Source organism: Rhinoderma darwinii, chromosome 11 (assembly GCF_050947455.1).
Source record: "Rhinoderma darwinii isolate aRhiDar2 chromosome 11, aRhiDar2.hap1, whole genome shotgun sequence".
In the NCBI taxonomy this organism is placed as follows: domain Eukaryota; kingdom Metazoa; phylum Chordata; class Amphibia; order Anura; family Rhinodermatidae; genus Rhinoderma; species Rhinoderma darwinii.
The window spans coordinates 88451818-88470829 of NC_134697.1; the positions used below are offsets into that span (position 1 = coordinate 88451818).

The 19012-nt window shown below is 40.4% G+C and overlaps 1 protein-coding gene across 1 annotated transcript in view; it reads left to right on the forward strand.

Moving 5' to 3' along the window:
- The first annotated feature begins 2038 nt into the window (after positions 1-2038).
- LOC142663692 (uncharacterized) overlaps positions 2039-19012 on the forward strand; it is a 40990-nt gene continuing 24016 nt past the window's right edge. Inside the window, exons 1-4 of the mRNA XM_075842460.1 lie at positions 2039-2108; positions 9161-9234; positions 16724-16869; positions 16995-17153. Of these exons, the coding sequence (XP_075698575.1) occupies positions 16762-16869; positions 16995-17153 (267 nt within the window). The 5' untranslated portion in view covers positions 2039-2108; positions 9161-9234; positions 16724-16761. The remainder of the gene's footprint in view (positions 2109-9160; positions 9235-16723; positions 16870-16994; positions 17154-19012) is intronic.

The following is a 19012-nucleotide window of genomic DNA, read 5'->3' on the forward strand; positions in this document are numbered from 1 at the left end:
GTGGGCGAGACCGAGTTGCAAAAATAGTTTTACGTCTCCCACGCGGCTTTGTGAAATGAACGGGTCAAATTGCTGTCTGTTAAAAGAACGGATAACATGCTGACGAAAAAACTGGTTGTGTGCCCGTGGCCTTAGTCTCTGTTCACACCACAGCCCTATGTCGGGAGCGCACCTTGGGAGGATCTCCCGACACCTCTACAATGGATTATGTTTCTAACAGGCTCCAAATGTAAAAATCATACCAAGAGAATAGGGGACTATATAAACATTAGACGTATACGCCGGGAGCTGGTCCCGATAAACGCGCCGGACGTGGGACTGTAACATAAACAGATCCTCGCCCTCCCAACTCTGCTACATTACAGCCAGCACTGATGAATGAACGATGCACAGGCCGGGTTCACACGTCTGCAATATGCACGTCACGTTCTCGCCTTGTGATCACACAGCTCAGCCACATCCACGCACGGATCTAACACGCAGGCACGCCTTAGGCTTTGTTCACACCACAGACTTTTCCTGCGGAAAAATCCGACTCGGATTTGGCCAAGAATCTTCACCCGCTGAAAATTCTGCCCTGTCTAAATAACAGGGCGGTTGCCCATTGAAAGCAATATAAGGCCATGTTCACACAGGGTGTATGTGACGTGTATTAAACATGCCGAAATAAGCGTCAAAAAACGCCATTCAAATCATTAGGAAAGCGCACAGTTAGGCCTTGTTCACACAGCGTTTCTTTGCCGCGGCTTACGCACCAAAAAACGCATGCTTTAAGCTTCCCTTTGACATCGATGAAAAAACGCATTGAGGGGCATACGCTTTTTTTTATGCATGCGTTTAAAAACGCATCGTGTTAAAAAAAGAAGCATCGGGTCAATACTTGGGAAACGCACCTAATTACCATAGTCAATGGGAGTCCTAATTACGTGGCCAAAAATGCGTCGAAACGCCTGTACTTTAAAAAGCGCTTTGCAAAAAATGCTAATGTTTTTGACGCGTTTACGTGTTGTTGTTTTTTTAGCTCCGTGTGAACAAGGCCTTAGTATATACAACGCGGTTTTTACGCAAGCATATTTTAAAAAACGCGTTGTGTAAAAAAGAAGCATCGGGTCAATACTTTGATGCCGAAGACATCACTGTAATCAATGGGAGTCCTAATTGCGCGCCAAAAAACGTGCAAAAAGCATGCGCAAAATGCGTCAACACCGCCTGTATTTTAAAATGCGCTTCACAAGAAACACGAGCGTATTTTAGGTTATGTTCACACTGAGTTTTTTGATGAGGAAACCGCGCCGCAAAAGTCGTCAAAAACGGCCCTGAAATGCCTCCCATTGATTTCAATGGGAGGCGGGGGCGGTAAAACCGTCTCGCAGGAGAAAGGCTATGTTCACACTGAGTTTTTTGCAGGAGTAATATCTGCCTCAAAATTCCGTTTGGAAGTTTGAGGCAGATTTTCCTCTCCCTGCACCCCGATTTTCGCGGAGTTTTTCACGGCGTTTTTTGCCCGCGGCCATTGAGTGCTGCGGGCATAAAACACCGCAAAGTACGCTTTCTCTGCCTCCCATTGAAGTCAATGGGAGGTCAGAGGCGGAAACGCAGTTTTACTGCTCGCGGGAAAAAGACGCCGACGCCTCCCATTGAAATCAATGGGCGGCATTTTCGGGCCGTTTTTGCCGAGATTTGCGACGCGGTTTCCGCGTCAAAATACTCTGTGTGAACATAGCCAGAGAAGCAACATGCCCTAAGTTTTATGTCCGCGGCGCTCAATGACCACAGGAGAAAAACGCAGCGAAAATCGGCGTGCAGGGAGAGGAAAATCTTCCTCAAACTTCCAAATGGAATTTTGAGGCAGAAATTCCGCCTGCAAAATACTCTGTGTGAACATAGCTTATTTTACACGTCGTGGTTTTTTTTTTGAGCACTGTGGTGGAATCAGTGTGAACAGGGCCCCAGCTACGTGACGCTGTCGCTGATGTGGTCACATGTCTCATAATTACACACTGTACACCCAGCCTGACTCCTCCCACAATGATCACATGACTGTGACATCATCAAAGGTCCTGCAGCCTCCAGGATGAAATATCTGCAGATAAGTTACTGGTTATAGAGTGAGTGCGGCTGTAGTCATTATTATCATGTCCCGGGGTCATTGTGTGTAATAACATGTGTGTGTATATATATCTGTAGGGTATATATATATATATATATATATCTGTAGGGTGTGTATATATATATAGAGTGTATATATATCTGTAGGGTGTATATATATATATATATATATATATCTGTAGGGTGTGTATATATCTGTAGGGTGTGTATATATCTGTATATCTGTAGGGTATATATATATCTGTAGGGTGTATATATATCTGTAGGGTATATATATATCTGTAGGGTGTGTATATATCTGTAGGGTGTGTATATATCTGTATATCTGTAGGGTATATATATATCTGTAGGGTGTATATATATCTGTAGGGTATATATATATCTGTAGGGTGTGTATATATCTGTAGAGTGTGTATATATCTGTATATCTGTAGGGTGTATATATATATCTGTAGGGTGTATATATATATCTGTAGGGTGTATATATCTGTAGGGTGTATATATCTGTAGGGTGTGTATATATATATAGAGTGTATATATATCTGTAGGGTGTATATATATATATATATATATATATATCTATATATCTGTAGGGTGTGTATATATCTGTAGGGTGTGTATATATCTGTATATCTGTAGGGTATATATATATCTGTAGTGTGTATATATATCTGTAGGGTGTATATATATCTGTAGGGTGTATATATATATCTGTAGGGTATATATATATCTGTAGGGTATATATATATCTGTAGGGTATATATATATCTGTAGGGTATATATATATCTGTAGGGTATATATATATCTGTAGGGTATATATATATCTGTAGGGTATATATATATCTGTAGGGTATATATATATCTGTAGGGTGTATATATATCTGTAGGGTATATATATATCTGTAGGGTGTATATATATATCTGTAGGGTGTATATATCTGTAGGGTGTGTATATATATCTGTAGGGTGTGTATATATATCTGTAGGGTGTGTATATATCTGTATATCTGTAGTGTATATATATATATATCTATAGGGTGTATATATCTGTAGGGTGTGTATATATCTGTATATCTGTAGGGTATATATATATCTGTAGGGTATATATATCTGTAGGGTATATATATATCTGTAGGGTGTATATATCTGTAGGGTGTGTATATATATCTGTAGGGTGTGTATATATATCTGTAGGGTGTGTATATATATCTGTAGGGTGTGTATATATCTGTATATCTGTAGTGTATATATATATATCTGTAGGGTGTATATATCTATAGGGTGTATATATCTGTAGGGTGTGTATATATCTGTAGGGTGTATATATATATCTGTAGGGTGTATATATATATCTGTAGGGTGTGTATATATCTGTATATCTGTAGGGTATATATATATCTATAGGGTGTGTATATATTTGTAGGGTATATATATATCTATAGGGTGTGTATATATCTGTAGGGTGTGTATATATCTGTATATCTGTAGGGTGTGTATATATATCTGTAGGGTGTATATATCTATAGGGTGTATATACCTGTAGGGTACAGGGTTATTTATTTGTATCTATAGATATGTAATATAGGTGTGTGTATAATAATATGTATATATAGTGTATGTATTGTATACAGTGTATATCTATAGTGTATATAGTACAGGGTTGTATATAGTGTTAGCATATTATATATCTGTGTATCTATAGACATGTAGTATAGGTGTGTATTGTATACAGTGTATATCTATAGTGTATATAGTACAGGGTTGTATATTATATATTTGTGTATAAATATGTAATATAGGTGTGTGTGTGTATATATAGAAATGTCCCTATACCAGAATTTGGACTTCAATACCGATACTTTTGTCAACAATAATAATAAAAACAATCAGTTCTTCCATGTTCGGGTGCGGGGCGAGGGGCGCGGGGTGTGGGGTGCGGGGTGCGGTGAGTTCTGAACCTCCACACGTCTCACATTAATAAGTGAAAGAAAGATGTTTTTTATTTTATAACGGAGTAAACATGAATGACGCTATAAATGTGTTATTACGGCCGCGACGATCCCGAATATGTGAATATTTCATGTATTGAGACTTATTTTAATGTTTATTGTAATGTGTCGTTTTGTTTTTTTAATTTGTTTTTATTTTTTACTTTTTTATTTTTAAAGTTTAATGTATTGGCATATATCTATATACTGATAGCACACAGGCATACATCTATATACTGATAGTACACAGGCACATATATCTATATACTGATAGTACACAGGCATATATCTATATACTGATAGCACACAGGCATATATCTATATACTGATAGCACACAGGCATATATCTATATACTGATAGTACACAGGCATATATCTATATACTGATAGTACACAGGCACATATATCTATATACTGATAGCACACAGGCATACATCTATATACTGATAGCACACAGGCATACATCTATATACTGATAGCACACAGCCATATATCTATATACTGATAGTACACAGGCATATATCTATATACTGATAGCACACAGGCATATATCTATATACTGATAGTACACAGGCATATATCTATATACGGATAGTACACAGGCATATATCTATATACGGATAGCACACAGGCATATATCTCTATACTGATAGTACACAGGCATATATCTATATACTGATAGCACACAGGCATACATCTATATACTGATAGCACACAGGCATATATCTATATACTGATAGCACACAGCCATATATCTATATACTGATAGTACACAGGCATATATCTATATACTGATAGCACACAGGCATATATCTCTATACTGATAGTACACAGGCATATATCTATATACGGATAGTACACAGGCATATATCTATATACTGATAGCACACAGGCATACATCTATATACTGATAGCACACAGGCATACATCTATATACTGATAGCACACAGGCATACATCTATATACTGATAGTACACAGGCATATATCTATATACTGATAGCACACAGGCATACATCTATATACTGATAGCACACAGGCATACATCTATATACTGATAGTACACAGGCATATATCTATATACGGATAGTACACAGGCATATATCTATATACGGATAGCACACAGCCATATATCTATATACTGATAGTACACAGGCATATATCTATATACTGATAGCACACAGGCATATATCTATATACTGATAGCACACAGCCATATATCTATATACTGATAGTACACAGGCATATATCTATATACTGATAGTACACAGCCATATATCTATATACTGATAGTACACAGGCATATATCTATATACTGATAGCACACAGGCATACATCTATATACTGATAGCACACAGGCATATATCTATATACTGATAGTACACAGGCATATATCTATATACTGATAGCACACAGCCATATATCTATATACTGATAGTACACAGGCATATATCTATATACTGATAGTACACAGGCATATATCTATATACTGATAGCACACAGGCATATATCTCTATACTGATAGTACACAGGCATATATCTATATACGGATAGTACACAGGCATATATCTATATACTGATAGCACACAGGCATATATCTATATACTGATAGCACACAGCCATATATCTATATACTGATAGCACACAGGCATATATCTATATACTGATAGCACACAGGCATATATCTATATACTGATAGCACACAGGCATACATCTATATACTGATAGCACACAGGCATATATCTATACACTGATAGCACACAGGCATATATCTATATACTGATAGCACACAGGCATATATCTATATACTGATAGCACACAGGCATATATCTATATACTGATAGCACACAGGCATATATCTATATACTGATAGCACACAGGCATATATCTATATACTGATAGTACACAGGCATATATCTATATACTGATAGTACACAGGCACATATATCTATATACTGATAGTACACAGGCATATATCTATATACTGATAGTACACAGGCATATATCTATATACTGATAGCACACAGGCATATATCTATATACTGATAGCACACAGGCATATATCTATATACTGATAGTACACAGGCATATATCTATATACTGATAGTACACAGGCACATATATCTATATACTGATAGTACACAGGCATATATCTATATACTGATAGCACACAGGCATATATCTATATACTGATAGCACACAGGCATATATCTATATACTGATAGTACACAGGCATATATCTATATACTGATAGTACACAGGCACATATATCTATATACTGATAGTACACAGGCATATATCTATATACTGATAGCACACAGGCATATATCTATATACTGATAGCACACAGGCATATATCTATATACTGATAGCACACAGGCATATATCTATATACTGATAGCACACAGGCATATATCTATATACTGATAGTACACAGGCATATATCTATATACTGATAGCACACAGGCATATATCTATATACGGATAGCACACAGGCATACATCTATATACTGATAGTACACAGGCATATATCTATATACTGATAGTACACAGGCATATATCTATATACTGATAGCACACAGGCATATATCTATATACTGATAGCACACAGGCATATATCTATATACTGATAGCACACAGGCATACATCTATATACTGATAGTACACTGGTATATATCTATATACGGATAGCACACAGGCATATATCTATATACTGATAGCACACAGGCATATATCTATATACTGATAGCACACAGCCATATATCTATATACTGATAGCACACAGCCATATATCTATATACTGATAGCACACAGCCATATATCTATATACTGATAGCACACAGGCATATATCTATATACTGATAGCACACAGGCATATATCTATATACTGATAGCACACAGGCATATATCTATATACTGATAGCACACAGGCATACATCTATATACTGATAGCACACAGGCATACATCTATATACTGATAGTACACAGGCATATATCTATATACTGATAGTACACAGGCATATATCTATATACTGATAGTACACAGGCATATATCTATATACTGATAGCACACAGGCATACATCTATATACTGATAGCACACAGGCATATATCTATATACTGATAGTACGCAGCCATATATCTATATACTGATAGTACGCAGCCATATATCTATATACTGATAGTACGCAGGCATATATCTATATACTGATAGTACACAGGCATACATCTATATACTGATAGTACACAGGCATACATCTATATACTGATAGTACACTGATAGTTGTTACCTCAGTATGCTCTAACAACAGGAAATATGGTCAGACAGCCATGGGGTCCTTCAATGTAATACAGCGACTGCCCCGCTCCTAACAATAAGTGCGCGTGCGGCCAGCGCTGCACCAATGAGCGTTTTGCATTGCGCCCGCCATGTTCTGTCTTCAGTGCCGCAGATCATTAGGGCAGCGCTGGTCGCATCACATAATGCTGACCACGCGCGCACTTCTCAGGAGCGCGGCAATGACTGTATTACACACCCGCAGCCCCGCTCTCATACATTCATGCGTTACAACGCTAAGCTGTGCGGCCGCACAGCTTAGTATCTAAATACATGAAATATCTGTATCGAACCGTTTGAGGGTGCACGGTATCGAAACCGTATCGAAACATCGTGCATATATATATATATATATATATATACACACACACAGCAGTACACGGTTGCATACTATGTTTGTATATAAGGCACACTATATATATATATATATATATATATATATATATTACTATGTAATAATAATCTTTATAGAGCTCCAACATATTCGGCAGCACTTTACAATACAGGGGGAACACGTGCAGACAATGTCAGACATTACATAGTGACAAAACTAATAAATGAAATAGGAGGAGTGGGGGTCGCGCACCCAAGAGCTTACAATCTGCCTTCTTACCAACTGTCCGGAATTTGCCGATTCTGACCCGAATATTCAGAGACAATCCTGGCACATTTTTGTCAAGAGCTTGTCCGGTAACTCTACCCCTGTGACATCAGTCTCCGACCCCGTCCATCTGCCGGAGTAACATCTCCATATACCACCCCCCCCCCCTCTCCCGAGTCGGGTCCTCTACACCTCCGGAAGCAGCGCTGGCTCCTCACACCATACAGTGTCCGGACAGCGAATAGAAGTGCTGCGCCTGGAGGTGAAGAGGACCCAACTCAGGAAAGGAGAGGGTAAGTTTGGATACTGTCTGCTGAGGCCATGTATCTAAGCCTATCATGTGTGATACTGTCTGCTGAGGCCATGTATCTAAGCCTATCATGTGTGATACTGTCTGCTGAGGCCATGTATCTAAGCCTATCATGTGTGATACTGTCTGCTGAGGCCATGTCTCTAAGCCTATCATGTGTGATACTGTCTGCTGAGGCCATGTCTCTAAGCCTATCATGTGTGATTCTGTCTGCTGAGGCCATGTATCTAAGCCTATCATGTGTGATACTGTCTGCTGAGGCCATGTATCTAAGCCTATCATGTGTGATACTGTCTGCTGAGGCCATGTCTCTAAGCCTATCATGTGTGATACTGTCTGCTGAGGCCATGTATCTAAGCCTATCATGTGTGATACTGTCTGCTGGAGCCCTGTATCTAAGCCTATCATGTGTAATACTGTCTGCTATAGTCTTGTATCTAAGCCTATCATGTGTGATACTGTCTGCTGGAGCCCTGTATCTAATCCTATCATGTGTGATACTGTCTGCTGGAGCCCTGTATCTAATCCTATCATGTGTGATACTGTCTGCTGGGGCCCTGTATCTAAGCCTATCATGTGTGATACTGTCTGCTGGAGCCCTGTATCTAAGCCTATCATGTGTGATACTCTCTGCTGGGGCTTTGTATCTAAACATATAATGTCTTCATTGAATTGATGGAACAGACAGCATGGAGTCGCCCCCACAGCGAGTGTCTTGCCGGACTCCTTGGTGGCGGAGAGATTTACAGTATTGGGGAGCGGTCGTGGCTGGCGAGGTGATAAACGTGATACGTTGTTGGTTTTGTCTTTCCGCTAGGTTGGTGACCTCAGCGCCGTCTTTTAATACTGACCTGTCCTGATCACCAGACGCCACACTCACCACCACCAGCGGTAAGTCCAGTGCCGGTGCCCTGTGTAAAGTGTAAGTTACCAGGTCGGATTCTCTGCATCAGAGATTGGTAGACACACGGCTGCGTTCTTTATCCGAAACCGTTATTGGCCTCTTTCTTCAACAAACAGCGCCACATCTGTCAACTGGTTGTGGCTGGTACTGTAGCTCCCTACAATGGACCTGAGCTGCGATACAACACGTAGCCCATTGACAGGTGTGGTGCTGTTTTTGGAAGAGCAGCCATGTTTTTCTAATCTTGTAAAACTTGGTGATGATCTAGCAGGATCCCTATGTGCTGTGTAAATGAATGGAGAGCAGTGCATGACGCTGATTAGTCACTGAAACTAATTAGCATAAAGCTAAAATCGCTATAGTTAGTAGTATAGTTCGTTTTTCTAAATAAAAAGCATTACTGTCACCTACATTACAGCGCCGATCACATTATGTAGGAGACAGGGCACTTATAATGTGGTGACAGAGACTCATATTTTTTTCAAATCTGACTTGTATCACTTGAAGTGGTTATAATTTTGAAATGCTTTTATTTTTTTCAAACGATTCTGAGGTTGTTTTCTCGTGACACATTGGACTTTAAGTTAGTGGTAAAATTTGGTCGACACATTCAGTGTTTATGAAAAACACCAAAAGTTTGAGAACAATTGCAAAAATTAGCGTTTTTTTTTTTAAATTTAAATGTGTCTGCTTGTAAGAGAGATAGTAATACCACACAAAACAGCTACTATTTCACATATTCCATATGTATACTTTATGTTTGCATCGTTTTTTGAACATTATTTTATTTTTCTAGGACGTTACAAGGCTTAGAAGTTTAGCAGCAATTTCTCACATTTCCAAGAAAATTTCAAAAGCCTTATTTTAGGGACCGGTTCCGTTCTGAACTGGTTTTGAGGGCCTTATATACCATAAACTCCCTATAAATTACCTTATTTTGCAAACTGAGCCCCTCAAAGTATTCAAAAGAGCATAGAGAAAGTTTCTTAACCCTTTAGGTGTTTCACAAGAATTAAGGGGGGATTCACACGAACGTGTATTCGATCCGTGCGGGCTGCGTGGTTTTCACGCGCCATGCACAGACCAATACACGCACAGACCAATACAAGTCTATGGGGCAGTACAGACAGTCCGTGCTTTTTGCGCAGCGTTTGTCAGCTGCGCAAAAAGCGCGACATGTTCAATATCTCCACTGATTTCGCGCATCACGCACCTATTGAAGTCAATGGGTGCGTGAAAACCACGCAGGTCGCACGGAAGCACATCCGTGCGAACCGACTGAAACAGCGCACCAGCTGTCAAAAGGATGAATGTAACCAGAAAAGCACCACGTGCTTTTCTGTTTCCAAACATCCAAATGGAGTGTCTTTGAGATGAGCGAACCCGGACAATCGAACCGAACTTCACCGGGTTCGGCCGAACTCGTTTTGGCCGAACCCGGCAAAAAAATTTCCGCTACGCGACATCAGGAGATAGTCACTGTCCAGGGTGCTGAAAGAGTTAAACTGTTTCAGCACCATGGCCAGTGACTACCGATCCCAATAAACATGAGCCTGTAAAAAAAAACGAAGTTCTGACTTACCGATAACTCCCGGCTTCTTCCTCCAGTCTGACCTCCCGGGATGACAATTCAGTCCAAGTGACAGCTCCAGCCAATCACAGGCTGCAGCGGTCACATGGACTGCCGCGTCATCCAGGGAGGTGGGGCCCGATGTCAAGAGAGGCGCGTCACCAAGGCAACGGCCGGGAGGGAAGTTCTCGGTAAGTACGAACTTTTTCTTTTTTTTTAACAGGTTTCTCGATATTGTGTTCGGCATTCACTGTCGAGGGTGCTGAAAGAGTTAACTGCCGATCAGTTAGCTCTTTCAGCACCTTGGACAGTGACGGGCGTCGACTAGACTCATCTCTATGATGGCGGCTGAGCGACAATCACGCAGCCGCGCATCAAACACTGATGACACACGGAGCTGTCAAATGGTTTTTGCGCGACGTTCGTCTGAATCTGCCCTTAAGCAAATTAAAGGTGAAGTTTACAAATGTCATTTTGTTTGCAGAAAATCAGTTTTTATCCATTTTTTTCTGTGACGCAGAAGGTCTTACCAGAGAAACGCAACTCAATATTTATTGCCCAGATTCTGCAGTTTTTAGAAATATCCCATATGTGGCCCTAGTGCGGTAATGGACTGAAGCACCGGCCTCAGAAGCAAAGGAGCACCTAGGGGATTTTGGGGCCTTCTTTTTATGAGAATATATTTTAGGCACCATGTCCGGTTGGAAGAGGTCTTGTGGGGCCAAAACAGTGGAAACACCACCAAAAAGACACCATTTGGCAAACTACACCCCTCAAGGAATTTATCTAGTGGTATAGTGAGCATTTTGACCCCACAGGTATTTTGCTGAATTTAGTGTAATTATGCTCTGAAAATTAAAATTAATTTTTTACTAATAAAATGTCGTTTTAACTCATACTTTTTTAATTTTCACAATAGATAAAGGAGAAAAATAACCCCAGCATTTGTAAAGCAAACTCTACTGAGCACGGCAATACCCTATATGGGGGTAATAAACTGCTGGTTGGACCCACGACAGGGCTCAGAAGGGAAGGAGCGCCATTTGGCTTTTGGAGCTCAAATTTTGCTTGATGGTTTTTCAGATGCCATGTTTCATTTGCAAAGCCCATGAGAGGCCAAAACAGTGTAAACCCCCCAAAAGCGACCCCATTTGGGAAACTACACCCCTCAAGGAATCTATCTAGTGGTATAGTTAGCATTTTGACCCCACAGGTATTTTTCTGAATTTAGTGTAATTAAGCTCTGAAAATGTAAATACATTTTTTTCTAATAAAATGTCGTTTTAGCTCATAATTTTTTAATTTTCACAATAGATAAAGGAGAAAAAGCACACCAACATTTGTAAAGCAATTTCTCCCTACTACGGCAATACCCCACATGTGGTCATAAACTGCTATTTGGACACCCAGCAAAGCTCTAAAGGGAAGGAGCGCTATTTGGCATGCAGATTTTGCTGTATTGGTTTTTGGCCACCATGTCGCATATGCAAAACCCCTGAGGTACCAGAGTACAGTGGAAGCCCCATGAAGTGATCCCATTTTGGGAACTGCACCCCACAAGGCATTTATCATTTGCCTGGACATATAACAGGGCTCAGAAGTGAAGAGCACCATGCGCATTTGAGGTCTATTTTGGTGATTTTCACAGCATTGGCCGAAAATTGCAGGGCTCGGAAGTCAAATAGCAAAACAAACCCCCAAGTAGTGACCCCCATATTGTAAACTACACCCCTTAGGGCATTTTAAGGGGTCTAGTGAGCATTTTGACGCCACAGGTGATTCTACATTAGAAATTACTGCCTAGCGGATGGTGCAAAGTGAAAATTGCAATTTTCCGCTGATATGCCAATTTAGTGCATAATATGTTGTGCCCAGTTTGTACCACTGAAGACAAATACCTCAACGGTTAAGCCAGTTCTCCCAGGTATGGCGATGCCATATATGTGGACGTAAACTGGTGTTTGGGTACTCTGTAGTGCTCAGAAGGGAGGGAGCGCCATTTGGCTTTTGGAGCGCAGATTTTGCTTGGCAGTTGTTCTGTTTGGGGTTTTGCTTGTATTTCATTTTATAATGTGGGGGCATATGTAAGCTGGGCAGAGAACATCAGGGCATAATAAGAGGGTATAATAATGCAGTAAATAAATACTAACCCGCAGATATGTGGCTGGTGTCGCACTGATAAATGGCGCCCGATCTTATCCACTTTTGGAACACACTGCACATTTTTCGTCACCATATTCTGAGAGCCAGAACTTTTATTTTTTCTCCACCGGAGCTGTGTGAGGGCTTAGTTGTTGCGGGACAATCTGTAGTTTTTATTGTTACCATTTTGGGGTACATGCGATTTTTTGATCACTTTTTATTCAAGCAAAGTGACCAAAAAGCATCAATTCTGATAATGTTTATTTTTTTTTTTTTTTACACTGTTCACCGCACGCTATAAATGACAATTTTACTTTATTCAGCGGGTCTATACGATTACGGTGATACCATATGTATATAGTTTTTTTTAATGTTTTACAGCGTTTGTACAAAAAAAAATCCCTTTTTTGAAAAATAATTTATTTTTTCTGTCCCCATATTCTGAGAGCCATAACTTTTTTATTTTTGCGTTGACAAGGCTGTGTAAGGACTTGTTTTTTTGCGGGACGGGATGTAGTTTTTATTGGTACTATTTTGGGTTATGTGCGACTTTTTGATCACTTTTTATTCTATACTTTAGAAGGGATGGTGACCAAAAAAATAGTGATTCTGTCATTGTTTAATAACATTATAGTTTTATCGTTTGGGTTGTTACGAACGCGGGGGTACCACATATGTGTACTTTTTTTTAACGTTTTAATTTTTTTTCCTATAATAGAAGACTTATAGGAAAAAAGTCAGTTTTAAATTTTTTAACTTTGAACTTTTTTATAACTATTTTATAACTTTTTTTTTTTTGTCCCACTAGGGGACTCGAAGTCCTGCACCTCTCATCTTTATTCTAATGCATTAGAGCTGTCAGCTATTCACTGACAGGAAGACTATTAGGCTCCACCTCCGGGCGAAGCCTAATAGGCTTCCGTACGTGGCAGACCAGGAAACCACTGTTGGCCTCCGGTTGCCATAGTAACGATTGGCATCTGTGCGACCACATCGCAGCGATGCCGGTCTCCTGGAAACAACTAAGATGCCGCGATCGCCTAACAGGCCACCATACTTGGCAGACAGGGGGCCATTGTTAGGCCTCCTGTTTCCAACAGCTGATCGGCTAGCGTGGCTACCCGGCTCTTTTAGCCGGGTAACCATGCTGCAATACTGTGATTGGTCAGTCACGACTGACTGACCAATCACAGCGATCGCTGGCGGTGCCGCGATTGTTTCCCCCCCACGAGTCACAGTGACTATCGGCTGTCTATGACAGCCGATGTCACTGTTCTGTCACCATGTGTTTGACATGGCGACAGAAAAGCACCATGATATAACTGTACTTCAGTTGCGTCAAGGTGCGTTAAGGGGTTTACCTCTTCCCGTTGTAAACAATTTTCATATTTAAATTTTCGTTTTTTCCTCCCCACCTTCCAAAAGCCATAACTTTTTTTATTTTTCCGTCTATATAGTCCTACGGGGCTTTATTTCTGCGGGACGAGTTGTAGTTTTTCGTAGCACCATTTATTTTGCCATATAATGGACTAGGAAACGGGAAAAAAAATATTTGTGGGGTAGAAAATGAAAAAAAACAGCGACGACTCCATTGTTTTTTGCGCTTAGATTTTACGGAATTCACTGTGCAATTAAAACAACATGTTAACTTTATTCTGCGGGTCAATGTGATTACGGCGATACCAAATATATATAGTTTTTTCTATATTTTACTACTTTTACAAGTAAAAAATAAGTGTAAAAAATGACCTTTATTTTGTGACGCCAAATTCTGAGAGGCAGAAGTTTTTTATTTTTCCGTCGATTAAGTGGTATGAGGGCTTAATTTTTGCGGGATAAGCTGTCGTTTTTAATTATACCGTTTTGTGGAACTTGCGACGGTTTGATCACTTTTTATTCCATTTTTTGTGGGAGATGAGGTGACAAAAAATAGAGATTCTGGCGTTTACATATTTATTTATTTTTTTACGCCGTTCACCGTGCGGGTTAAATAATGATATATTGTAATAGTTCAGACTTTTACGGATGCGGCGATACTAATTATGTTTATTTTTTTTTTTTACTATGCTCTAAGGGGAAAAGGGTTTTTTTTTTTTACTTTTAATGTAACTTTTTTTTTTACATAAAAAAAACCTTTATTTGACAAATTTTTTGTTTTTTTATTAGTCCCCCTGGGGGACTTCAAACAGCGGTCGTTGGATCGCTTGCACTATAGGGCTTAGTAGGAGCACAAGGATGGCGGACCTGGGGGCCTTCATTAGCCCCCCAGGCAGCCATAGCAACCATCGCCACACCGTGATTGCATTGCGGAGGGTGCGATGAGATGCTAGAGGGGGTCGCCCCCCTCTTTCTAACGATTTAAATGACGCGGTCGCTGTTGACCACGGCATTTAACGGATTACTAACACAGTAACGCTCCTGTCGGCTGTAAAATACAGCTGACACCCGCATCATATGGAGCTAGTTCACTCCGTGAGCCCGTTCCATACTTCCCCTACCTGGCTATGACGTATGGATACGTCAAATGTCGGGAAGGGGTTAAAAGCCGTGTCATAGTATAACCACGGCACAGGCTTTAGCTGACTGCCCTAGCGATGGGGCAGCTAAATGTCGGGTGCCCGGCATTTAGAGGCAGCTGGGGACCCTGGAGAGAAGATGGAGATGGTTTTCGCTGCTTCTTCCTCCTCCGGTTTCACATACACAGCGCTCTGGGAAAGCGGGTCACACCGGATCCATTGTTATCGATCACAAAGACCCTGCTACCCTTTTGGGTCGAAACATTGCTGCTGTCTGCCTGGATGCATTTTTTGGGCACAATAAAGATCCTTTTCTGCTGTCACTACTTTTTTCTCTTCACCTCTATGGTTGGGATTGAGGTCCATCCTACTTCAGCATACGTGCGTTCTATAAATCATTTGACTTGTGCCGATTTAACTGTTGTCACGTTGTCTTCAGACGCTGCTTTACATATTTAGCCCTTTAATTGTTCTTAGGCAGAAAATATGCCTTTTAGCGGCCGGAGGGCACAGAGTAGGCAGAGGGAGCGTGCAAATAAATGACTTGTCGACTGTATGGCCGGACACACGCCGCAAGTCTAACCTGTAATTTCTACCTAACTACAGGACGTTACTAACGAAGGCCCTGTTCACATCACGTTTTGGCCCTACCTTTAGCTCTCTACGTATACGCTCAACGTGTCCATAGGAATCCATTAGCCTGACGAACTCCAAATGAGTGTCCTTATATATGGACAGTGTAATTTTAAGGGCTTTCCCAAGACAGGAGTCCCTGGCCAGAGTGTTTGCAATGCTCTGACTGGGTTTTCCATAGTTGAAAGCCCCTGACAGTGCTGTCCATATATGGACAGTGACGTCAGGGGCTTTCCCCGGGCTCTGCTCTTAAAGTAGCAATGTGCCCGGGGATTTCGAACGACATATCCCACTGGAAGCCTATACAGTGGCATACGTCAGTGCCTACTGTCAGAGGTATTTGTCGGGACTCCTCCTGATGTACACCTTCAACGTACACCTCCTCCTGACGTACACCTTCGAGCGTAATGTGAACAGGCCCGAAGTGATAGACTCAGATAATTTTTTTGTTTAGTTTATTTTTTTCAGATTTATTTAGAAGACCTCCATTCATACTATGAGTATTCCTTTCTAATTCCTAATCCTGTGAGATATTATAATTCCTATAGGATTGTTTCTTATTGTTTTTATTTCTTTATTTGAATCGCCCTCCTCCTATATTTTTCCATCTCTCAGGTCCGTGTAGTATATAACTGCCAAATAGTCACAAGAAAATGAGTCTGTATCTCAATGACCCACCAAGGATGGACAAGGACAGAAAACACATGGCTGAGAGGATACTAGATGTCACCCTAGAGATCATCTACCTGCTGACTGGAGAGGTGAGGGATTCTGGGAATTGTGTAACAGGGGGTCTTTTTTTTTTATTTTTTATCTCCGTTAACCAAAAGGGGATACGAACAGATTGGTAGGATGTATAAATGGAAATCAATGTCTCCATGTTCAGGATTATACACTAACGAAGAAAACGGATGATGAGAACGAATGGAGCAGGAGCCCCGTCACAATGTCGAAGCCTCCACCTCACTCGCTGACGAATGAGAGAAGCAATGAGCAGAAGATCCTAAAACTCACCAACAAGATCATTCATCTACTGACTGGAGAGGTGAGGACTACCGGGACATTACATAGTGACATTAATGGTGGGCGTATGGGGTGTGGAGGATGACTTGAGACTAAGGCCTTACTCACGCGATCATTGAATACGTCCGTGTGATGGTTGTGACACGGACGCATGTATTTCGATGGGGCCGTTCACACGAACGTTGTTTAAATGGAGCGTGTGAGGGGTCCATTGAAAAATAGAACATGTCCTATTATCTTTCGTTTTCACGAATCCCTTTATAGGCTCAAGTCTACGACGATCCATGAAAACGGGACCCGCACGGGGGCACCTTGGACGTGAAAAATTTCATGTTTTTCACCTCCGTGGTTCCCCACGCTTGTGTGAATCTAGTCTAAAGGTGAGCTAAATTTTTAATAATTAAAAGGCAAAAAAATATTGGAATTCCTTTTTGACCAATTTCAGCACCAGAAAAAAATGTTTGTACTTCTTCTCAATAGACCGTTCTGGGTCTGTCTCTTATTGTCTGGCACTTTTTATACTTCAATTATTATTGGTTAAAATTTAAATGAGAGAACAATAAAAATGTGCCAACATGACAACCAAGCATGTATAGTATGCAAGAAAGAGGGAAGGGCAGGCAGCTCACCTAGTTTCACCCGATTAGTTAGGCATGGGAACTATGCAAGGAAACATCTAGAACGAGACGTATTCAAACACTAGGATCCAGACGGTTGGTTGTGTATGAAACTTCACATTTATTATGCAATCGCTAAAAATCCACAGCAGTGACACATAGCAGATCAGGCTTAGCTTGCACATTTCAGACTTGGGTCCTTAGTCAAAGCTTACACCTGTGTGGGCCCGGTTCCTTAACCCCTTCCCGCTGCAGCCACTTTTGACTTCCCTGACAGAGCCTCATTTTTTAAATCTGACGTGTCAATTTATGTGGTAACAACTTTTGAATGCTTTGACCTATCCAAGAAATTCCGAGATTGTGTTCACATGACACATTGTACTTTATGTGAGAGGTAAAATTTGGTCGATACGTTTTTTGCTTATTTGTGAAAAACAGCAAAATTTCGAAAAAACATTAGCATTTTTTTTACATTTAAATGTATCTGCTTGTAAAACAGATCGAAATACCACACAAAATAATTATTAGGTAACTTCCCATATGTCGGCATCGGTTTTGAACATCCTTTTATTTTTTTAGGACGTTACAAGGCTTAGAAGTTTAGCACAAATTTGTCACACTTTCACGAAGTACAGTAAAAAATAGTGTAGTACCGTGTTAGCCAGAAACAATGTGCAATGTTAAATGCTTTTGTGTCAAAAAAGATAAAAGTCTTGTAGGTATGAGACCTTTATTGGCTAACGAGAAAAATGATATATGAAGCTCTCAGAGCGCACAGGCGGCAAGTTTACAAATGAATGACTTCGAAAACAGCACAACATTTAAGATGTTACACATAGATAATTCATACATGAGGTGATACATCAGTAAGATAAGCCAGGGCAATAAAACGCAGGTTATAGGGGTGATGACTTAGGAGTTAAGGGATCTGGAATCGGAGAAACGAAACAAAAACTACAAACCAGGATAAATCTCCACAGACATACAATAAAACAGGAGGTGGATACACCCGGGGAAAACATTTCTCTGGACCTGATCACAGTTTGGCAGATTTAAAGGTCCTAATTCTGAAGGATCATTTTAAGAGGGACAGAGAGAGAAAAATTTGGGAATTGAAGCTAATGATAAATTTCCAATCATAGACACAAGGCCTCAATCTAACACCTGGATTTATGAGCCACTACATCGACACACGTCACATCCCCCATCAGACTGACTCCAGATCCCTTAACTCCTAAGTCATCACCCCTATAACCTCCGTTTT